The 25,506-nt window shown below is 43.4% G+C and overlaps 1 protein-coding gene across 1 annotated transcript in view; it reads left to right on the plus strand.

The window, feature by feature from the left end:
- LOC112247879 (TBC1 domain family member 2B-like) overlaps positions 1–25,506 on the plus strand; it is a gene marked incomplete at its 3' end in the record, with an annotated part of 33,761 nt that overhangs the window by 1,397 nt on the left and 6,858 nt on the right. The window contains exons 2-4 of the mRNA XM_042327581.1: positions 9,319–9,328; positions 10,044–10,175; positions 11,317–11,497. Coding sequence (XP_042183515.1) covers positions 9,319–9,328; positions 10,044–10,175; positions 11,317–11,497 — 323 coding nt within the window. The remainder of the gene's footprint in view (positions 1–9,318; positions 9,329–10,043; positions 10,176–11,316; positions 11,498–25,506) is intronic.

Raw genomic sequence — 25,506 nt, forward strand, 5'->3', positions numbered from 1 at the left:
TTCCATCCGGTCTCCGACAGGAAGTTTTGGAAGAGATTTCGGAAGATGATTTGAAATCGTGGAGCTATTGAATACACATCGCCTCGTGATCAATTTGATAGATTATTAATGTTTACTAATACCTAAAGTTGGATTACAAAAGTATTTCGAAGTGTTTTGTGAAAGTTTATCGTCGACTTTTTAATTAAAAAAATGACGTAGCGTTTTGAATCTGTGTTTTTTCTGAATCACACAGTTTCCATAGATGGATATTTTGGGTATATATGGACCGATTTAATCGAAAAAAGACCCAATAGTGATGTCTATGGGACATATAGGAGTGCCAACAAAGAAGCTTGTCAAGGTAATGAAGTTTTATTTCTGCTATTTGTGTAGGCGCCCTATGCTAATTCTTTTGTTTACGCCGCCTTCAGGTATTTCGGGGGTGTTGCATGCTATCAGATAATAGCTTCTCATGCTTTCGCGAAAAGCATTTTAATAATCTGACTTGTTGGCTAGATTCACAACGAGTGTAGCTTTAATTCAGTGCCCTGCATGTGTGTTTTGATGAACGTTTGAGTTTTAACGAGTGCTATTAGCATTTGGCGTAGCGCATTTGCATTTGCTGATGGCTAGATGAGACGTCTGCGTCTCAGGTCGACGCAAGAGGATTTATTAATTAAGAACAAATTCTTATTTTCAATGACAGCCTAGGAACAGTGGGGTAACTGCCTGTTCAGAACGACAGATTTGTACCTTGTCATCTCGGGGTTTGAACTTGCAACCTTCCGGTTACTAGTCAACGCTCTAACCACTAGGCTACCCTGATGTGGGGCGTAATATAGCCTGTTGAATGGCGTGGGGACGTAACGTAGCCTGTTGAATGACGTGGGGCGTATGTAGCCTGTTGAATGGCGTGGGGTCATAACGTAGCCTGTTGAATGACGTGGGGCGTAACGTAGCCTGTTGAATGACGTGGGACGTAACGTAGCCTGTTGAATGACGTGGGACGTAACATAATGTGTGGGAGGGACAAAAAGCGAGTAAAAAACACCTAAATATTTTTAGAACTACAAATTAACTTTCTTCTGTCCATTCTTGTTTTTTCAATGTCACAATTCCAACCCTCCTCTTTTATCCGGGCTTGGGACTGGCAAAGTGACCCAAAAGAGACACACTGGCGGAGTTACTTCGTTTTTATTTTACTGAAAAAAACATTTTTAATTTTTGTTTTTTACATTTACATCCCTCCCTGAATGTAAGCCAGGGCGGGATCAGCCAGCGGCTGCTTCCTGCATGCACGATTCATTTGCAGTCTAGACGCGGAGGGGTGAACATCTCCTGCTCTGACTGCAGCTGGGAGGGACTGCTGCGCGAGGACTGGGCCGCCTGTGAGTGCTTTGGGACGGGGATGGGGCCCACGGCAGCACCTGCTGCTCGTTGAGAAGAGTAAGAACGATATGTGCTTTCACGTCAGAGTCTCCAATAACATCAGGAAAAGTCGCTAGATTTGTCGCTAGTCGCTTTTTGAAAACGTGTCGCTAGAGGGGTCTGAATACTCGCTAAATTTAGCAACAAATTCGCTAAGTTGGCCACACTGCTCAGCAGTGGCTCTCTCACACCTCATTATGGTACATAGTTGGGCCTTGTTGTAAGAATAATTTTGCAGTCAATCCTGAATATTCTTTGTTGTGTGTGTACAGTACCAGTCAGGAGTTTGGAGACACCTACTCATTCAAGGGTTTTTCTTTATTTTTTACTAGCGGCCACTTTTGTACTATTACATACGTTGTAAAATAATAGTGAAGACATCAGAACTATAAGAAAACATGGAATCATGTAGTAACCAAAAAAGTGTTAAATAAATCAAAATACACTACCTTTCCTAAGTTGGGTCACTTTGAAATAAATGTCCTTGCTTTTGAAAGAAAACATTTTTTTTGTCCATTAAAATAACATCAAATTTATCAGAAATACAGTGTAGATGGACATTGTTCATGTTGTAAATTATTATTGTAGCTGCAAACAGATGTTTTATGGAATATCTACATAGGCCTACAGAGGCCCATTATCAACAACCATCACTCCTGTGTTCCAATGGCACTTTGTGTTAGCTAATCCAAGTTTATAATTTAAAAGGCTAATTGATCATGAGAAAATCCTTAGACTAGTTGAGTATCTGGAGCATCAGCATTTGTGGGTTCGATTACAGGCTCAAAATGGCCAGAAACAAAGTATTTTCTTCTGAAACTCGTCAGTCTATTCTTGTTCTGAGAAATGAAGGCTATTCGATGCGTGAACTTGCCAAGTAACTGAAGATCTCGCACTGCTCCCTTCACAGAACTGCACAAACTGGCTCTAACCAGAATAGAAAAGGAGTGGGAGGCCCCGGTGCACAGCTGAGCAAGAGGACAAGTACATTAGTGTCTAGTTTGAGAAACAGATGCCACACAAGTCCTCAACTGGCAGCTTCATTAAATAGTCTGTCCAGTGTCTGTGTTCTTTGCCCATCTTAATCTTTTCTTTTTATTGGCCAGTCTGAGATATGGCTCTGCCTAGAAGGCCAGCAACCCGGAGTCGTCTCTTCACTGTTGACGTTGAGACTGGTGTTTTGCGGGTACTATTTAATGAAGCTGCCAGTTGAGGCATTTCCAGCTGTGCTAACATAACTGCAAAATAGTTTTCTAATGATCAATTAGCCTTTTTAAAATGATGAACTTGGATTAGCTAACACAACGTGCCATTTGAACACAGGAGTGATGGTTGCTGATAATGGGTCTATGTAGATATAACATAAATCTGCCATTTCCAGCTACAATAGTCATTTACAGCATTAACAATGTCTACACTGTATTTCTGATCACTTTGATGTTATTTTAACAGACAATTTTGGGGGATTTCTTTTCAAGGAATTCTAAGTGACCAACTTTTGAACGATAGTGTATATTTCATATTTGAGATTCTAGATGTGAGATTCTTCCCCCTTTGCCTTGAATGACAGCTTCACTCTTGGCTCTTCTCTCAAACAGCTTCACTCTTGGCTCTTCTCTCAAACAGCTTCACGAGAAATGCTTTTCCAACAGTCTTGAAGGAGTTCCCTCTTATGCATTCAGAAAGTATTCAGACCCCTTCACATTTGTTAAGTTACAGCCATTTTCTAAAATGGATTGAATAAAAAATGTCCTCCAATCTACACACAATACCCCTATTTCAAGATGGCGCCGACAGATGGTTGAGTCCTTCGGAAACTATGCTGTATTTTTTTTTTTTTTTTTTATCAATGATTTCTTACATCGTTAACCCTGAAAATCTTAAGTGTTATTACATGCAGCCGGAAGAACTATTGGATATAAGAGCAAAGTCAATTTACCAACATAACGACCAGGAATACGACTCTCCCGAAGCGGATCCTCTGTTTGATCCACCAACTAGGACATTGCATCTAATCCCAGAGACCGACCCAAAACAATGTCGCCGCAGAAGAGATAGACAGAGCGGCCTCCTGGTAAGACTTCGGAGACGTGCACACCACCCGCCGCTTCTGAGTATATTACTCAATGTCCAGTCTCTAGACAACAAGGTGGACGAAATTAGGGCAAGGGTTGTCTTCCAGAGAGACATCAGAGACATTGTAACGTTCTCTGTTACACGGAAACATGGCTCTCTCAGGATATGTTGTCAGTCGGTACAGCCACCAGGTTTCTTCATGTGTCGCGCCGACAGAAATAAACATCTCTCTGGGAAGAAGAAGGGCGTAATTGTCATGGTGTAATTGTAACAACAGGAACTCAAGTCCTTTTGGTCACCTGACCTAGAATTCCTTACAATCAAATGCTGACTACATTATCTCCCAAGAGAATTCTCTTCGATTATAGTCACATCCGTGTATACCCCCAAGCAGATACCACGACGGCCCTCAAGTAACTTCATTGGACTCTATGTAAACTGGAAACCACATCTACTGAGGTGGCATTTATTGTAGCTGGGGATTTTAACAAAGCTAATTTAAGGACAAGGCTACCTAAATTCTATCAGTATATTGACTGTAGGGACAAAGTGGAGTCGCAATTCAACTGCTCAGACACGAGATGTATGTGGCAGGGTCTAGAGGCAATTACGGACTACAAAAAAGTAAACCAGCCACCGACAAGGCCCGCTACCAGGACTGCGAGCCCCCTCTCTCTTCTCCGTGGCCGACATAAGTAAGACATTAAGCTCTGCTGGCCCAGACGGCATCCCTAGCCTCATCCTCAGAGCATGCGCAGACCAGCTGGCTGGTGTGTTTACGGACATATTCAATCTCTCCATATCACAGTTTGCTGTCCACAAATGCTTCCAAATGGCCACCATTGTTCCTGTACTCAAGAAGGCAAAGAACTGAACTAAATGACTATTGCCTGTAGCACTCACTTCTGTCATCATGAAGTGCTTTGAGAGACAAGTCAAGGGTCATGTCACCTCCACCTTACCTGCCACCCTAGACCCACTTCAGTTTGCATACCGCCCCAACAAGTCCACATACGAAGCAATCACCATCACACTACACACTGCCTTATCCCATCTGGACAAGAGGAATACCTCGGTAAGAATGCTGTTCTTTGACTACAGCTCAGCATTCAACACCGTAGTACCCTCCAAGCTCATCATTAAGCTTGAGGCCCTGGGTCTCAACCCCGTCCTATGCAATTGGGTCCTGGACTTTCTGACAGACCCTCCCCGGGTGGTGAAGGTAGGAATCAACATCTCCACTTCTCTAATCCTCAACATCGGGTTCTTGGCCACCTCCCTGACCAAGGCCATTCTCCCCGATTGCTCAGTTTGGCCGAGCGGCCAGCTCTAGGAAGAGTCTTGGTGGTTCTAAACTTTTTCCATTTAAGAATGATGGAGGCCACTGTGTTCTTGGTGAACTTCAGTCCTGCAGACATTTTTTGGTTCCCTTCCCCAGATCTGTGCCTCGACACAATCCTGTCTCTGAGCTCTACGGACAATTCCTTCAACCTCATTGCATGGTTTTTACTCTGACATGCACTGTCAACTGTGGGAAGTTTATATAGACAGGTGTGTGCCTTTCCAAATCATGTCCAAACAATATAATTTACCACAGGTGGACTCCAATCAAGTTATAGAAACATCTCATAGATGGTCAATGGAACAGATTGCCCCTGAGCTCAATTTCGAGTCTCATAGCAAAGGGCCTGAATACTTATGTAAATAAGGTATTTCTGTTTTTTAATTTTTAATAAAAGCTTTGTTTTTATGGGGTATTGTGTGTAGGTTGATAAGGAAAACAATTCATTTAATCAATTTTTGTTAAGGCTGGAACTTAACAAAATGTGTAAAAAGTCAAGGGGTCTGAAGACTTTCCGAATGACCTGTAAAATAAAACATCCTGGAACCTCTAGAAACTCATCAATGGTGCCCTCTAATAGAACATCCTGGAACCTCTAGAAACTCATCAATGGTGCCCTCTAATAGAACATCCTGGAACCTCTAGAAACTCATCAATGGTGCCCTCTAATAGAACATACTGGAACCTCTAGAACCTCATCAATGGTGCCCTCTAATAGAACATCCTGGAACCTCTAGAAACTCATCAATGGTGCCCTCTAATAGAACATTTTGGAACCTCTAGAACCTCTAGAAACTCATCAATGGTGCCCTCTAATAAAACATCCTGGAACCTCTAGAACCTCTAGAACCTCATCAATGGTGCCCTCTAATAGAACATCCTGGAACCTCTAGAAACTCATCAATGGTGCCCTCTAATAGAACATTTTGGAACCTCTAGAACCTCTAGAAACTCAATCAATGGTGCCCTCTAATAAAACATCCTGGAACCTCTAGAAACTCATCAATGGTGCCCTCTAATAGAACATCCTGGAACCTCTAGAAACTCATCAATGGTGCCCTCTAATAGAACATCCTGGAACCTCTAGAAACTCATCAATGGTGCCCTCTAATAAAACATCCTGGAACCTCTAGAACCTCATCAATGGTGCCCTCTAATAAAACATCCTGGAACCTCTAGAAACTCATCAATGGTGCCCTCTAATAGAACATCCTGGAACCTAGAACTAGAAACTCATCAATGGTGCCCTCTAATAAAACATCCTGGAACCTCTAGAACCTCATCAATGGTGCCCTCTAATAGAACATCCTGGAACCTCTAGAAACTCATCAATGGTGCCCTCTAATAGAACATTTTGGAACCTGAACCTCTAGAAACTCATCAATGGTGCCCTCTAATAAAACATCCTGGAACCTCTAGAAACTCATCAATGGTGCCCTCTAATAAAACATTTTGGAACCTCTAGAACCTCTAGAAACTCCTCAATGGTGCCCTCTAATAAAACATCCTGGAACCTCTAGAACCTCTAGAAACTCATCAATGGTGCCCTCTAATAAAACATCCTGGAACCTCTAGAACCTCTAGAAACTCATCAATGGTGCCCTCTAATAAAACATCCTGGAACCTCTAGAAACTCATCAATGGTGCCTCTAATAGAACATCCTGGAACCTCTAGAAACTCCTCAATGAATAGAACATCCTGGAACCTCTAGAAACTCATCAATGGTGCCCTCTAGAAACTAATGGGCCCTCTAATAGAACTGTAACATTTTAAGGCCTATATATATATATATAGCAGCAGTAACATACAAACAATATAAACATTTCTGATGCACATACGGAGTATGCTAGTTGCACTCAAACATGCTTTCACCAATGATAATGACTAACACTTTATTAGCATGCACAGGGTGCCTGCACAAACAATGCTAGCATTAGCTGGTGCCAGCATACCGCACTACAACTTCTCTATAAACACCTAGCGCAGGGCAGGTATAAACAACATTCATCTGGAGGCGAAGGTGCTGGCCAGCGGAGTAGAACACCTGTTTAGAGACAGCAGAGTAGAACACCTGTTTAGGAACTGGCTAGCAGAGTAGAACACCTGTTTAGAGAATGCTCTGCTAGCAGAGTAGAACACCTGTTTAGTGCTGGCTAGCAGAACACCTGTTTAAAACAGTAGAACACCTGTTTAGGAGAGATGCTGGACATCCTGTTTAGAACCTGCTAACACCTGTTTAGAGAGATGCTGGCAATGAGTAGAACACCTGTTTAGAGATGATGCTAGCAGAGTAGAACACCTGTTTAGAGAGATGCTGGCTAGCAGAGTAGAACACCTGTTTAGAGAGATGCTGGCTAGCAGAGTAGAACACCTGTTTAGAGAGAGGTGCTGCCTAATAAGAACACCTGTTTAGGAGAGATGCTGGCTAGCAGAGTAGAACACCTGTTTAGAGAGGTGCTGCCTAGCAGAGAGAACACCTGTTTAGGAGAGGTGCTGGCTAGCAGAGTAGAACACCTGTTTAGAGAGATGCTGGCTAGAGTAGAACACCTGTTTAGGAGAGGTGCTGGCTAGCAGAGTAGAACACCTGTTTAGGAGAGGTGCTGTAGCAGAGTAGAACACCTGTTTAGAGAGATGCTGGCTAGCAGAGTAGAACACCTGTTTAGGAGAGATGCTGGCTAGCAGAGTAGAACACCTGTTTAGGAGAGATGCTGGCTAGCAGAGTAGAACACCTGTTTAGAGAGATGCTGGCTAGCAGAGTAGAACACCTGTTTAGGAGAGGTGCTGCTAGCAGAGTAGAACACCTGTTTAGAGATGCACATAGCAGAGTAGAACACCTGTTTAGGAGAGTTGCACTCAAGTAGAACACCTGTTTAGGAGATGCTGGCTAAGAGTAACACCTGTTTAGGAGAGATGCTGGCTAGCAGAGTGAACACCTGTTTAGGGTGCTGCTAGCAGAGTAGAACACCTGTTTAGGAGAGGTGCTGCCTAGCAGAGTAGAACACCTGTTTAGGAGAGGTGCTGGCTAGCAGAGTAGAACACCTGTTTAGGAGAGGTGCTGCCTCAGAGTAGAACACCTGTTTAGGAGAGGTGCTGCCTAGCAGTAGAACACCTAAACACCTGTTTAGAGAGATGCTGGCTAGCAGAGTAGAACACCTGTTTAGGAGAGATGCTGGCTAGCAGAGTAGAACACCTGTTTAGAGAGGTGCTGGCTAGCAGAGTAGAACACCTGTTTAGGAGAGGTGCTGCCTAGCAGAGTAGAACACCTGTTTAGGAGAGATGCTGGCTAGCAGAGTAGAACACCTGTTTAGGAGAGATGCTGGCTAGCAGAGTAGAACACCTGTTTAGGAGAGATGCTGGCTAGCAGAGTAGAACACCTGTTTAGGAGAGATGCTGGCTAGCAGAGTAGAACACCTGTTTAGGAGAGATGCTGGCTAGCAGAGTAGAACACCTGTTTAGGAGAGATGCTGGCTAGCAGAGTAGAACACCTGTTTAGAGAGGTGCTGGCTAGCAAGGAGTTTAACTGCTAGAACAGAAGCAGTAGAACACTTGAAATATTACAGGAGAACCTCACACTCTAGGAGCTCAGATGCAATTGAGTAACCTGATAACCAACGTTTCGACAGGCCAGCTGTCTTCTTCAGGGTATAATGACACACTGCAGGGTGACTAGTTTATAGTGTCAAAGGACACACAAAGGTGTCTAATCATGGCCGGTTGTGGCCTGATATAATTGGTTAATTCTCAGATATAAAAAGGTATATAAACATTCATCACACAAAATGTCCCCCAGAGAATATCCTGACATGCCAATGGATGCACACAACAGTTGGGTTAGGAAACGGCATGTCAGTATCAACAACGTATGTTCTCCATACTGCAAGCACGCTCTAATGTGAGGTGTGCGGGGCGGTGCCCTGGAGTGGAGTGCCCTGGTGCCCTGGAGTGCCCTGGAGTGCCCTGGAGTCCAAGCTCCCTGATTGGTTGGAATGAGTGGAAACTTGAAGGGTGATTGACAGGGCTGCAGACCAATCAGGTTGAAAGGGCCAGCCATCCCCCCCCACCTGTACTAGCATGGAGTCTGTCCTCCCCAGACAACTCTCACATCCTGTATAACACTCTATGCAAAGGAAATGTTCAATTTTGTAGTTTTAACATTTTATGGATGATTGTTTTGAGTTGTAAAATGTAAACATGGTTTGCTCCCATCCTCCAGGTGATTCACTGCTGACTCCAGGATATCCTGCCCTAAACCTGAGACAACCCTTAACCCTGTGTCTCTGTCTCCCTCCAACTACAGGCCTGACCCTAACCTAACCCTGTGTCTCTGACCCCCTCCAACTACAGGCCTGACCCTAACCTCCAAACCCATAACCCTGTGTCTCTGTCCCCCTCCAACTACAGGCCTGACCCTAACCCTGTGTCTCTGACCCCCTCCAACTACAGGCCCGACCCTAACCTCCAAACCCATAACCCTGTGTCTCTGTGTCAGGCCCCTAACCCTGTGTCTCTGTGTCAGGCCCCTAACCCTGTGTCTCTGTGTTTCAGGCCCCTAACCCTGTGTCTCTGTGTTTCAGGCCCCTAACCCTGTGTCTCTGTGTTTCAGGCCCCTAACCCTGTGTCTCTGTGTTTCAGGCCCCTAACCCTGTGTCTCTGTGTTTCAGGCCCCTAACCCTGTGTCTCTGTGTTTCAGGGCCCTAACCCCTGTGTCTCTGTGTCAGGGCCCCCTAACCCTGTGTCTCTGTGTCAGGCCCCTAACCCCGTGTCTCTCTGTCAGGCCCCTAACCCCGTGTCTCTCTGTCAGGCCCCTAACCCCGTGTCTCTGTGTCAGGCCCCTAACCCTGTGTCTCTGTGTATTTGGCCCCTAACTCTGTGTCTCTGTGTTTCAGGCCCCTAACCCCCTGACTCTGCGTCTCTGTGTTTCAGGCCCCTAACCCTGTGTCTCTGTGTCAGGCCCCTAACCCCCTGACTCTGCGTCTCTGTGTTTCAGGCCCCTAACCCCCTGACTCTGTGTCAGGCCCCTACTGTCTGTGTCAGCCCCTAACCCCCTGACTCTGCGTCTCTGTGTTTTAGGCCCCTAACCCCCTGACTCTGCGTCTCTGTGTTTTAGGCCCCTAACCCCCTGACTCTGCGTGGCTGTGTTTCAGGCCCCTGCTAACCCCCTGACTCTGGGGACTGTGTTTCAGGCCCCTAACACCCTTATTCACTGGGGACAAAGCCAGGTGATGCAGTACTGGCTCCAGCAGCTGCAGCAGAAGCGTTGGGAGTTCAGTAACACCAGAGGGTCTGGACAGAGGGACAGCTGGAGTTCTCCTACCCCTCACACTGGCCTGGTGGCCAAAGATACAGGTACTACCCTGCTACACCCTTACACTGGGGACAAAGATCCAGGGACTACACCCTTACACTGGGGACAAAGATCCAGGGACTACACCCTTACACTGGGGACAAAGATCCAGGGACTACACCCTTACACTGGGGACAAAGATCCAGGGACTACACCCTTACACTGGGGACAAAGATACAGGGACTACACCCTTACACTGGGGACAAAGATACAGGGACTACACCCTTACACTGGGTACAAAGATACAGGGACTACACCCTTACACTGGGGACAAAGATACAGGGACTACACCCTTATACTGGGGACAAAGATACAGGGACTACACTCTTACACTGGGGACAAAGATACAGGGACTACACCCTTACACTGGGGACAAAGATACAGGGACTACACCTTACACTGGGGACAAAGATACAGGGACTACACCTTACACTGGGGACAAAGATACAGGGACTACACCCTTACACTGGGGACAAAGATACAGGGACTACACCCTTACACTGGGGACAAAGATACAGGGACTACCCTGCAACACCCGTGGGGACAAAGATACAGGGACTACACCCTTACACTGGGGACAAAGATACAGGGACTACCCTGCTACACCTGTACACTGGGGACAAAGTTACAGGGACTACACCCTTACACTGGGGACAAAGATACAGGGACTACACCCTGTACACTGGGGACAAAGATACAGGGACTACACCCTTACACTGGGGACAAAGATACAGGGACCACACCCTTACACTGGGGACAAAGATACAGGGACCACACCCTTACACTGGGGACAAAGATACAGGGACCACACCCTTACACTGGGGACAAAGATACAGGGACCACACCCTTACACTGGGGACAAAGATACAGGGACCACACCCTTACACTGGGGACAAAGATACAGGGACCACACCCTTACACTGGGGACAAAGATACAGGGACCACACCCTTACACTGGGGACAAAGATACAGGGACCACACCCTTACACTGGGGACAAAGATACAGGGACTACACCCTTACACTGGGTCCAGACTGTAAATATAGTGTCAGAGCTGTGGCTGTTGTTCACACTGTAGACAGTAAATATAGTGTCAGAGCTGTGGCTGTGGTTAGTAACAGACTGTCTATCTGCTGTGTTTCAGATGTCTTTGTGTTTGAGAAGCCCAGTCACAGTGACAGCATGGAGAGGGTACGCAGCGACTTTGCTATGGAAACAGACACGGACGGACTGGTGGGTGTCCAATCAGTACGAGGCCCCTCCCACCACCCCCCCAATCCCCTCAACTTCTCCAGCAAGCTGGGCCACTGGAGCTCAGAGATCAGGTAAGGTCTGGTGTAATGGCTGTGATAAGGACTGGGCCTAGTGTAAGGGCTGTGAGTTAAGGACTGGGCCTAGTGTAAGGGCTGTGATAAGGACTGGGCCTAGTGTAAGGGCTGTGATAATTACTGGGCCTAGTGTAAGGGCTGTGATAAGGACTGGGCCTAGTGTAAGGGCTGTGATAAGGACTGGGCCTAGTGTAAGGGCTGTGATAAGGACTGGGCCTAGTGTAAGGGCTGTGATAAGGACTGGGCCTAGTGTAAGGGCTGTGATAAGGACTGGGCCTAGTGTAAGGGTTGTGGTAAGGACTGGGCCTAGTGTAAGGGCTGTGGTAAGGACTGGGTCTAGTGTAAGGGCTGTGGTAAGGACTGGGCCTAGTGTAAGGGCTGTGGTAAGGACTGGGCCTAGTGTAAGGGCTGTGGTAAGGACTGGGCCTCTGGGCCTGTTTAAGGGCTGTGGTGGACTGGGTCTAGTGTAAGGGGTGTGGTAAGGACTGAGTCTGGTGCAAGGGGTGTGGCTGTGGTAACGACTGGGTCTGGTGTAAGGGCTGTGGTAAGGACTGGGTCTGGTGTAAGGGGTGTGGCTGTGGTAAGGACTGGGTCTGGTATAAGGGCTGTGGTAAGTAGAGGTCAACCGATTAATTGGAATGGCCAATTAATTAGGGCCGATTTCAAGTTTTCATAACAATCGGTAATTGGCATTTTTGGACACCGATCATAGCTGATTACATTGCACTCCACGAGGAGACTGCGTGGCAGGCTGACTACCTGTTATGCGAGTGCAGCAAGGAGCCAAGGTAAAGTGCTAGCTAGCATTAAACGTATCTTATAAAAAATCAATCTTAACATAATCACTAGTTAACTACACATGGTTGATGATATTACTAGTTTATCTAGCTTGTCCTGCGTTGCATATAATCGATGCGGTGCCTGTTAATTTACCATTGAATCACAGCCTACTTCGCCAAACAGTTATTTAACAAGCGCATTCGCTAAAAAAGCAGTCGTTGCACCAATGTGTACCTAACCATCAACATCAATGCCTTTCTTAATATCAATACACAGAAGTATATATTTTTTAAACCTGCATATTTAGTTAAAAGAAATCCAGGTTAGCAGGCAATATTAACCAGGTGAAATTGTCACTTCTCTTGCGTTCATTGCACACAGAGTCAGTGTATATGCAACCGTTTGGGCCGCCTAATTTGCCAGAATTTTATGTAAATATGACATAACATTGAAGGTTGTGCAATGTAACAGGAATATTTAGACATATGGATGCCACCCGTTAGATAAAATATGGAACGGTTCCGTATTTCACTGAAAGAATAAACGTTTTGTTTTCGAGATGATAGTTTCCGGATTTGACCATATTAATGACCTAGGGCTCGTATTTCCGTGTGTTATTATGTTATAACTAAGTCTATGATTTGATAGAGCAGTCTGACTGAGCGGTGGTAGGCAGCAGCAGGCTTGTAAGCATTCATTCAAACAGCACTTTCGTGCGTTTTGCCAGCAGCTCGTTGTTGTGCTTCAAGCATTGAGCTGTTTATGACTTCAAGCCTATCAACTCCCGAGATTAGGCTGGTGTAACCAATGTGAAATGGCTAGCTAGTTAGCGGGGTGCGCGGTAATAGCATTTCAAACGTCACTCGCTCTGAGAGTTGGAGTAGTTGTTCCCCTTGCTCTGCATGGGTAATGCTGCTTCAAGGGTGGCTGTTGTCGATGTGAGCCCAGGTAGCGGCGAGGAGAGGGATGGAAGCTATACTGTTACACTGACAATACTAAAGTGCCTATAAGAACATCCAATAGTCAAAGGTTAATGAAATACAAATGGTATAGAGAGAAATAGTCCTATAATTCCTATAATAACTACAACCTAAAACTTCTTACCTGGGAATATTGAAGACTCATGTTAAAAGGAACCACCAGCTTTCATATGTTCTCATGTTCTGAGCAAGGAACTGAAACGTTCGCTTTTTATATGGCACTTTTACTTTCTTCTCCAACACTTTGTTTTTGCATAATTTAAACCAAATTGGACATGTTTAATTATTTATTGATGTATTATATTAAGTTAAAATAAGTGTTCATTCAGTATTGTTGTAATTGTCATTATTACAAATATAAATATTTTTAAATCGGCCGATTAATCTGGTGGCTTTTTTTGGGCCTCAATAAGTATCGGCATTGAAAAATCCTAATCGGTCAACCTCTAGTATATAGGAATATACAGTATAGTGAATATACACTACATGGCCAAAAGTATGTGGGTATGGCCCTCGCTTTGTGCTCGGGGGCATTGCTGAAACAGGAAAGGGCCTTCCCCAAACTGTTGCCACAAAGTTTGAAGCAGAGAATCGTCTAGAATGTCATTGTCTGCTGTAGTGTTAAGATTTCCCTTCACTGAAACTTAAGGGGCCTAGGCCGAACCCTGAAAAACAGCTCCAGACCATTATTCCTCCTCCACCAAACTTTACAGTTGGCACTATGCATTCAGGCAAGTTGCGTTCTCCTGTCATCCGCCAAACCCAGATTCGTCGTCAGACTGCCAGATCGGGAAGCGTGATTCATCACTCCAGAGAACGCTTTTCCACTGCTCCAGAGTCCACATCTCTAGCAGGGCAGACATTTGACAAACTGACTTGTTGTAAAGGTGGCATCCTATGACGGTGCCACGTTGAACGTCCCTGAGCTCTTCAGTGAGGCCATTCCACTGCCAATGTTTGTCTATGGAGATTGCATGGCTGTGTGCTCGATTTTATACACCTATCAGCAACAGGTGTGGCTGAAATAGCTGAATCCACTAATTTGAAGGGTTGTCCACATACTTTTGTGTATATAGTGTATATGTCTATGGGACGAACACCGCAGCAGCCTTTGAATAACCCAACCAATGACCCATGAAGCCTAGACTCTCAGGTTATTAAATGGAAGCTACTAACCTAGACTCTCAGGTTATTAAATGGACAGTAGCTACTGACCTAGACTCTCAGGTTATTAAATGGACAGTAGCTACTAACCTAGACTCTCAGGTTATTAAATGAACAGTAGCTACTGACCTAGACTCAGGTTATTAAAGGGACAGTAGCTACTAACCTAGACTCTCAGGTTATTAAATGGACAGTAGCTACTGACCTAGACTCTCAGGTTATTAAAGGGACAGTAGCTACTGACCTAGACTCTCAGGTTATTAAAGGGACAGTAGCTACTGACCTAGACTCTCAGGTTATTAAAGGGACAGTAGCTACTGACCTATTAAAGGGACAGTAGCTACAAACCTAGACTCTCAGGTTATTAAAGGGACAGTAGCTACTGACCTAGACTCTCAGGTTATTAAAGGGACAGTAGCTACTAACCTAGACTCTCAGGTTATTAAATGGACAGTAGCTACTAACCTAGACTCTCGGGTTATTAAATGGACAGTAGCTACTGGCCTAGACTCTCAGGTTATTAAAGGGACAGTAGCTACTAAATCAAATCAAATTTTATTTGTCACATACACATGGTTAGCAGATGTTAATGCGAGTGTAGCGAAATGCTTGTGCTTCTAGTTCCGACAATGCAGTAATAACCAACAAGTAATCTAACTAACAATTCCAAAACTACTGTCTTATACACAGTGTAAGGGGATAAAGAATATGTACATAAGGATATATGAATGAGTGATGGTACAGAGCAGCATAGGCAAGATACAGTAGATGGTATCGAGTACAGTATATACATATGAGATGAGTATGTAAACAAAGTGGCATAGTTAGTGGCTAGTGATACATGTATTACATAAGGATACAGTCGATGATATAGAGTACAGTATATACGTATGCATATGAGATGAATAATGTAGGGTAAGTAACATTATATAAGGTAGCATTGTTTAAAGTGGCTAGTGATATATTTACATAATTTCCCATCAATTCCCATTATTAAAGTGGCTGGAGTTGAGTCAGTGTGTTGGCAGCAGCCACTCAATGTTAGTGGTGGCTGTTTAACAGTCTGATGGCCTTGAGATAGAAGCTGTTTTTCAGTCTCTCGGTCCCAGCTTTGATGCACCTGTACTGACCTCGCCTTCTGGATGATAGCGGGGTGAACAGGCAGTGGCTCGGTGGTTGATGTCCTTTGATCTTTATGGCCTTCCTGTAACATCGGGTGGTGTAGGTGTCCTGGAGGGCAGGTAGTTTGCCCCCGGTGATGCGTTGTGCAGACCTCACTACCCTCTGGAGAGCCTTACGGTTGAGGGCAGAGCAGTTGCCGTACCAGGCGGTGATACAGCCTGCCAGGATGCTCTCGATTGTGCATCTGTAGAAGTTTGTGAGTGCTTTTGGTGACAAGCCGAATTTCTTCAGCCTCCTGAGGTTGAAGAGGCGCTGCTGCGCCTTCACGATGCTGTCTGTGTGAGTGGACCAATTCAGTTTGTCTGTGATGTGTATGCCGAGGAACTTAAAACTTGCTACCCTCTCCACTACTGTTCCATCGATGTGGATAGGGGGTGTTCCTCTGCTGTTTCTTGAAGTCCACAATCATCTCCTTAGTTTTGTTGACGTTGAGTGTGAGGTTATTTTCCTGACACCACACTCCGAGGGCCCTCACCTCCTCCCTCCCTGTAGGCCGTCTCGTCGTTATTGGTAATCAAGCCTACCACTGTTGTGTCGTCCGCAAACTTGATGATTGAGTTGGAGCGTGCGTGGCCACGCAGTCGTGGGTGAACAGGGAGTACAGGAGAGGGCTCAGAACGCACCCTTGTGGGGCCCCAGTGTTGAGGATCAGCGGGGGAGGAGATGTTGTTGCCTACCCTCACCACCTGGGCGCGGCCCGTCAGGAAGTCCAGTACCCAGTTGCACAGGGCGGGGTCGAGACCCAGGGTCTCGAGCTTGATGACGAGCTTGGAGGGTACTATGGTGTTGAATGCCGAGCTGTAGTCGATGAACAGCATTCTCACATAGGTATTCCTCTTGTCCAGATGGGTTAGGGCAGTGTGCAGTGTGGTTGAGATTGCATCGTCTGTGGACCTATTTGGGCGGTAAGCAAATAGGAGTGGGTCTAGGGTGTCAGGTAGGGTGGAGGTGATATGGTCCTTGACTAGTCTCTCAAAGCACTTCATGATGACGGAAGTGAGTGCTACTAACCTAGACTCTCAGGTTATTAAAGGGACAGTAGCTACTAACCTAGATTCTCAGGTTTTAAATGGACAGTAGCTAATGGCCTAGACTCAGGTTATTAAATGGACAGTAGCTACCAACCTTAAAATGGACAGTAGCTACTAACCTAGACTCTCAGGTTATTAAAGGGACAGTAGCTACTAATCTAGACTCTCAGGTTATTAAAGGGACAGTAGCTACTAACCTAGACTCTCAGGTTATTAAATGGACAGTAGCTACTAACGTAGAATCTCAGGTTATTAATGGGACAGTAGCTACTAACCTAGACTCTCAGGTTATTAAATGGTCAGTAGCTACTGGCCTAGACTCTCAGGTTATTAAATGGACAGTAGCTACTAGACCTCAGGTTATTAAATGGACAGTAGATACTCTCGGGTTATTAAATGGACAGTAGCTACTAACCTAGACTCTCAGGGTTATTAAATGGACAGTAGATACTGGCCTAGACTCTCAGGTTATTAAATGGACAATAGCTACTGGCCTAGACTCTCAGGTTGTTAAATGGGCAGTACCTACTAACCTTGACTCTCAGGTCATAAAATGGACAGTAGCTACTAACCTAGACTCTCAGGTTATTAAAGGGACAGTAGCTACTAACCTAGACTCTCAGGTTATTAAAGGGACAGTAGCTACTAACCTAGACTCTCAGGTTATTAAATGGACAGTAGCTAATGACCTAGACTCTCAGGTTATTAAAGTAGCTACTGGCCTAGACTCTCAGGTTATTAAATGGACAGTAGCTACAAACCTAGACTCTCAGGTTATTAAATGGACAGTATCTACTGACCTAGACTTTCAGGTTATTAAATGGACAGTAGCTACTGGCCTAGACTCAGGTTTTTAAATGGACAGTAGCTACTAACCTAGACCTCAGGTTACAGTAGCTACTAACCTAGACTTCAGGTTAAAAGGGACAGTAGCTACTAACCTAGACTCTCAGGTTATTAAAGGGACAGTAGCTACTAACCTAGACTCTCAAGTTATTAAAGGACAGTAGCTACTGACCTAGACTCTCAGGTTATTAAATGGTCAGTAGCTACTAACAAAGACTCTCAGGTTATTAAATGGTCAGTAGCTACTGGCCTAGACTCAGGTTATTAAATGGACAGCAGCTAGGCCTAGACTCTCAGGTTATTAAATGGACAGTCTACTAACCTAGACTTATTATTAAAGGGACAGTAGCTACTGACCTAGACTCTCAGGTTATTAAATGGACAGTAGCTACTAACCTAGACTCTCAGGTTATTAAATGGACAGTAGCTACTAACCTAGACTCTCAGGTTATTAAATGGACAGTAGCTACTAACCTCAGGTTATTAAATGGACAGTGGACTCTCATGTTATTAAAGGGACAGTAGCTAACCTAGACTCTCAGGTTATTAAATGGACAGTAGCTACTGACCTAGACTCTCAGGTTATTAAATGGACAGTAGCTACTGGCCTAGACTCTCAGGTTATTAAATGGACAGTAGCTACTAACCTAGACTCAGGTTATTAAATGGACAGTAGCTACTAACCTAGACTCATGTTATTAAAGGGACAGTAGCTACTGACCTAGACTCTCAGGTTATTAAATGGACAGTAGCTAATGGCCTAGACTCTCAGGTTATTAAATGGACAGTAGCTACTGGCCTAGACTCTCAGGTTATTAAATGGACAGTAGCTAATGGCCTAGACTCTCAGGTTATTAAATGGACAGTAGCTAATGGCCTAGACTCTCAGGTTATTAAAGGGACAGTAGCTACTAACCTAGACTCTCAGGTTATTAAATGTACAGTAGCTACTAACCTAGACTTTCAGGTTATTAAGGGACAGTAGCTACTAACCTAGACTCTCAGGTTATTAAATGGACAATAGCTAATGACCTAGACTCTCAGGTTATTACTGGCCTAGACTCTGGGTTATTAAATGGACAGTAGCTACTAACCTAGACTCTCAGGTTAATAAAGGGACAGTAGCTACTAACCTAGACTCTCAGGTTATTAAATGGACAGTAGCTACTGGCCTAGACTCTCAGGTTATTAAATGGACAGTAGCTACTAACCTAGACTCAGGTTATTAAATGGACAGTAGCTACTAACCTAGACTCATGTTATTAAAGGGACAGTAGCTACTGACCTAGACTCTCAGGTTATTAAATGGACAGTAGCTACTAACCTAGACTCTCAGGTTATTAAATGGACAGTAGCTACTAACCTAGACTCTCAGGTTATTAAATGGACAGTAGCTAATGACCTAGACTCTCAGGTTATTAAATGGACAGTAGCTACTAACCTAGACTCTCAAGTTATTAAAGGGACAGTAGCTACCGACCTAGACTCTCAGGTTATTAAATGGTCAGTAGCTACTAACAAAGACTCTCAGGTTATTAAATGGTCAGTAGCTACTGGCCTAGACTCAGGTTATTAAATGGACAGCAGCTACTGGCCTAGACTCTCAGGTTATTAAATGGACAGTAGCTACTAACCTAGACTTGGGTTATTAAATGGACAGTAGCTACTAACCTAGACTCATGTTATTAAAGGGACAGTAGCTACTGACCTAGACTCTCAGGTTATTAAATGGACAGTAGCTACTGGCCTAGACTCTCAGGTTATTAAATGGACAGTAGCTACAAACCTAGACTCTCAGGTTATTAAATGGACTGTAGCTACTAACCTAGACTCATGTTATTAAAGGGACAGTAGCTACTGACCTAGACTCTCATGTTATTAAATGGACAGTAGCTACTAACCTAGACTCTCAGGTTATTAAATGGACAGTAGCTACTAACCTAGACTCTCAGGTTATTAAATGGACAGTAGCTAATGACCTAGACTCTCAGGTTATTAAAGTAGCTACTGGCCTAGACTCTCAGGTTATTAAATGGACAGTAGCTACTAACCTAGACTCTCAGGTTATTAAATGGACAGTAGCTACTAACCTAGACTCTCAGGTTATTAAATGGACAGTAGCTAATGACCTAGACTCTCAGGTTATTAAAGTAGCTACTGGCCTAGACTCTCAGGTTATTAAATGGACAGTAGCTACAAACCTAGACTCTCAGGTTATTAAATGGACTGTAGCTACTAACCTAGACTCTCAGGTTATTAAATTGACAGTAGCTACTGGCCTAGACTTAAATGGACAGTAGCTACTAACCTAGACTCTCAGGTTATTAAATGGACAGTAGCTACTAACCTAGACTCTCAGGTTATTAAATGGTCAGTAGCTACTGGCCTAGACTCTCAGGTTATTAAATGGACAGTAGCTACTAACCTAGACTCTCAGGTTATTAAAGGGACAGTGGCTACTAACCTAGACTCTCAGGTTATTAAATGGACAGTAGCTACTAACCTAGACTCTCAGGTTATTAAATGGACAGTAGCTACTAACCTAGACTCTCAGGTTATTAAATGGACAGTAGCTACAGGCCTAGACTCTCAGTTATTAAATGGACAGTAGCTAATGACCTAGACTCTCAGGTTATTAAAGTAGCTACTGGCCTAGACTCTCAGGTTATTAAATGGACAGTAGCTACAAACCTAGACTCTCAGGTTATTAAATGGACTGTAGCTACTAACCTAGACTCTCAGGTTATTAAATGGACAGTAGCTACTGACCTAGACTCTCAGGTTATTAAATGGACAGTAGCTACTGGCCTAGACTCTCAGGTTATTAAATGGACAGTAGCTACTAACCTAGACTCAGGTTATTAAATGGACAGTAGCTCAACCTAGACTCATGTTATTAAAGGGACAGTAGCTACTGACCTAGACTCTCAGGTTATTAAATGGACAGTAGCTACTAACCTAGACTCTCAGGTTATTAAATGGACAGTAGCTAATGGCCTAGACTCTCAGGTTATTAAATGGACAGTAGCTACTGGCCTAGACTCTCAGGTTATTAAATGGACAGTAGCTACTGGCCTAGACTCTCAGGTTGTTAAAGGGACAGTAGCTACTAACCTAGACTCTCAGGTTATTAAATGGACAGTAGCTAATGGCCTAGACTCTCAGGTTATTAAAGGGACAGTAGCTACTAACCTAGACTCTCAGGTTATTAAATGGACAGTAGCTACTAACCTAGACTTTCAGGTTATTAAAGGGACAGTAGCTACTAACCTAGACTCTCAGGTTATTAAATGGACAGTAGCTAATGACCTAGACTCTCAGGTTATTAAAGTAGCTACTGGCCTAGACTCTCAGGTTATTAAATGGACAGTAGCTACTAACCTAGACTCTCAGGTTAATAAAGGGACAGTAGCTACTAACCTAGACTCTCAGGTTATTAAATGGACAGTAGCTACTGGCCTAGACTCTCAGGTTATTAAATGGACAGTAGCTACTAACCTAGACTCAGGTTATTAAATGGACAGTAGCTACTAACCTAGACTCTCAGGTTATTAAATGGTCAGTAGCTACTGGCCTTCAGGTTATTAAATGGACAGTAGCTACTAACCTAGACTCTCATGTTATTAAAGGGACAGTAGCTACTGACCTAGACTCTCAGGTTATTAAATGGACAGTAGCTACTAACCTAGACTCTCAAGTTATTAAAGGGACAGTAGCTACTAACCTAGACTCTCAGGTTATTAAAGGGACAGTGGCTACTAACCTAGACTCTCAGGTTATTAAATGGACAGTAGCTACTAACCTAGACTCTCGGTTATTAAATGGACAGTAGCTACTGGCCTAGACTCTCAGGTTATTAAAGGGACAGTAGCTACTAACCTAGACTCTCAGGTTATTAAAGGGACAGTGGCTACTAACCTAGACTCTCAGGTTATTAAATGGACAGTAGCTACTAACCTAGACTCTCAGGTTATTAAATGGACAGTAGCTACTAACCTAGACTCTCAGGTTATTAAATGGACAGTAGCTACAGGCCTAGACTCTCAGGTTATTAAAGGGACAGTAGCTACTAACCTAGACTCTCAGGTTATTAAATGGACAGTAGCTACTAACCTAGACTTTCAGGTTATTAAATGGACAGTAGCTACTAACCTAGACTCTCAGGTTATTAAATGGACAGTAGCTACTGGCCTAGACTCTCAGGTTATTAAATGGACAGTAGCTACTGGCCTAGACTCTCAGGTTATTAAATGGACAGTAGCTACTGGCCTAGACTCTCAGGTTGTTAAAGGGACAGTAGCTACTAACCTAGACTCTCAGGTTATTAAATGGACAGTAGCTACTGGCCTAGTCTCTCAGGTTATTAAAGGGACAGTAGCTACTAACCTAGTCTCTCAGGTTATTAAATGGACAGTAGCTACTAACCTAGACTCTCAGGTTATTAAATGGACAGTAGCTACTGGCCTAGACTCTCAGGTTATTAAAAGGGAAGTAGCTACTAACTTTCAGCCCATTGTATTCAGTGCCTGTTGAAACTGGTATGACTGTTATATGCCTGTCAAAACTTCCTCTTGAGAGAGATTGATGAAGCACTAGCTCCATCTCTTTAAGTGGTGTAAGATGAAGTCTGACAACACAGTGTCGAGGGTAGAAACCAACTAGTTGTGATCCTACAGTTAGTGTGTGTTTATGAACAGTATAGCTGCTCTGCTCTACTTAACAGCCTTACTCTCCTTTAGAACACATCTGCTGCTTGGATGATGTCATGTTCTAGAATGCCAGAACTCACGGCTGGGTTGGAGCTGAGTATGGAGAGGTCAAATGGAAATCACAATTCTGAGTAACATTCCAAGAGCCATTTAACAAGCAATGGCGGGGAAGTTTCCGACTTACTATGTTGGGAAGTCTGACACACTAACTGGTCTTATAGCGCCAGGTTGAGAAAGCAGAAATGCAAGCTTCACCCATCGTAGGTGTGAAAATACAGAGAGGAAATGGTTAGACAGACACCATGTGGGTGAAGATTCACAAAACATTCAGAGCCCAGTAGTCATCAATCCCCACCAGTGGAAGACACGTGAACAAGAGTTATCTCAGTAACACATTATCATAGTTCTGTCTCTAATATCATCAGAATAACACATTATCATAGTTCTGTCTCTATCATCAGAATAACACATTATCCTAGTTCTGTCTCTAATATCATCAGAATAACACATTATCATAGTTCTGTCTCTAATATCATCAGAATAACACATTATCATAGTTCTGTCCCTAATATCATCAGAATAACACATTATCATAGTTCTGTCCCTAATATCATCAGAATAACACATTATCATAGTTCTGTCCCTAATATCATCAGAATAACACATTATCATAGTTCTGTCTCTAATATCATCAGAATAACACATTATCATAGTTCTGTCTCTAATATCATCAGAATAACACATTATCATAGTTCTGTCCCTAATATCATCAGAATAACACATTATCATAGTTCTGTCTCTAATATCATCAGAATAACACATTATCATAGTTCTGTCCCTAATATCATCAGAATAACACATTATCATAGTTCTGTCTCTATCATCAGAATAACACATTATCCTAGTTCTGTCTCTAATATCATCAGAATAACACATTATCATAGTTCTGTCTCTAATATCATCAGAATAACACATTATCATAGTTCTCTATTTTTTTTATTTATTTCACCTTTATTTAACCAGGTAGGCCAGTTGTGAACAAGTTCTCATTTACAACTGTGACCTGGCCAAGATTAAGCAAAGAAGTGCGAAAAAACAACAACACAGAGTTACATCTGGAATAAACAAACGTACAGTCAATAACACAATAGAAGTCTATACACAATGTGTGCAAATGTAGTAAGATTAGGGAGGTAAGGCAATAAATAGGCCATAGTGGCAAAATAATTACAATTTAGCAATTTAACACTGGAGTGATAATGTGCAGAAGATGAATGTGTAAGTAGAGATACTGGGGTGCAAAAAGGAGCAAAAAAAGAACAATATGGGGTTGAGGTAGTTGGCTAATATCATCAGAAGAACACATTATCATAGTTCTGTCCCTAATATCATCAGAAGAACACATTATCATAGTTCTGTCCCAAATATCATCAGAAGAACACATTATCATAGTTCTGTCCCTAATATCATCAGAAGAACACATTATCATAGTTCTGTCCCTAATATCATCAGAAGAACACATTATCATAGTTCTGTCCCTAATATCATCAGAAGATCACATTATCATAGTTCTGTCCCTAATATCATCAGAAGAACACATTATCATAGTTCTGTCCCTAATATCATCAGAAGAACACATTATCATAGTTCTGTCTCTAATATCATCAGAATAACACATTATCATAGTTCTGTCCCTAATATCATCAGAAGAACACATTATCATAGTTCTGTCCCTAATATTATCAGACCCAAGGCCAGAGTCCAGAGGCCTCACATACTTTCATTGAAATTCACTGGTTGTTTGTCCTTTTTTTGTCTAAAGAAACATTACAAATCTCCAGAAAAAATGCACATCATACATCAGGAAAGTACAGTAAGGTACAGTTGAAGTCGTAAGTTTACATACACCTTAGCCAAATACAATTAAACTAATTTTTTTCACTATTCCTGACATTTAATCCTAGTAAAAAGTCCCTGTCTTAGGTCAGTTAGGATCATCACTTTATTGTAAGAATGTGAAATGTCAGAATAATAGTAGAGTGATTTATTTCAGCTTTTATTTCTTTCATCACATTCCCAGTGGGTCAGAAGTTTACATACACTCAATTAGTATTTGGTAGCATTACCTTTAAATTGTTTAACTTGGGTCAAACATTTCGGGTAACCTTCCACAAGCTTCCCACAATAAGTTGGATGAACTTTGGCCCCTTCCTCCTGACAGAGCTGTGTAACTGAGTCAGGTTTGTAGGCCTCCTTGCTAGCACACACCTTTTCAGTTCTGCCCACAAATTTTCAATAGGTATGAGGTCAAGGCTTTGTGATGGCCACTCCAATACCTTGACTTTGTTGTCCTTAAGCCATTTTGCCACAACTTTGGAAGTATGCTTGGGGTCATTGTCCATTTGGAAGACCCATTTGCGACCAAGCTTTAACTTCCTGACTGATGTCTTGAGATGTTGCTTCAATATACCCTCATAATTTTCCATCCTCATGATGTCATCTTTTTGTGAAGTGCACCAGTCCCTCCTGCAGCAAAGCACCCCACAACATGATGCTGCCACCTACGTGCTTCACGGTTGGGATGGTGTTCTTCGGCTTGCAAGCCTCCCCTTTTCCCTCCAAACATAATGATGGTCGTTATGGCCAAACAGTTCTATATCTGTTTCATTAGACCAGAGGACATTTCTCCAAAAGTACGATTGCAACTGCGAACCGTAGTCTGGCTTTTTTATGACGGTTTTGGAGCAGTGGCTTCTTCCTTGCTGAGCGGCCTTTCAGGTTATGTCAGTATAGGACTCATTTTACTGTGGACATAGATACGCTGTACCTGTTTCGTCCAGCATCTTCACAAGATCCTTTGCTGTTGTTCTGGGATTGATTTGCACTTTTTGCACCAAAGTACTTCACCTCTAGGAGACAGAACATGTCTCCTTCCTGAGCGGTATGACAGCTGCTTGGTCCCATGATGTTTATACTTGCGTACTATTGTTTGTGCAGATGAACGTGGTACCTTCAGGCGTTTGGAAATTGCTCCCAAGGATGAACCAGGCTTGTGGAGGTCTACAATTTTTTTACTGAGGTCTTTGCTGATTTCTTTGATTTTCCCATGATGTCAAGCAAAGAGGCACTGAGTTTGAAGGTAGGCCTTGAAATACATCCACAGGTACACCTTGAATTGACTCAAATGATGTTATTAGCCTATCAGAAGCTTCTAAAGTCATGACATCATTTTCTGGAATTTTCCAAGCTGTTTAAAGGCACAGTCAACTTAGTGTATGTAAACTTCTGACCCACTGGAATTGTGATGCAGTGAT

The sequence above is a fragment of the Oncorhynchus tshawytscha genome, linkage group LG01 (genome assembly GCF_018296145.1).
Source record: "Oncorhynchus tshawytscha isolate Ot180627B linkage group LG01, Otsh_v2.0, whole genome shotgun sequence".
In the NCBI taxonomy this organism is placed as follows: domain Eukaryota; kingdom Metazoa; phylum Chordata; class Actinopteri; order Salmoniformes; family Salmonidae; genus Oncorhynchus; species Oncorhynchus tshawytscha.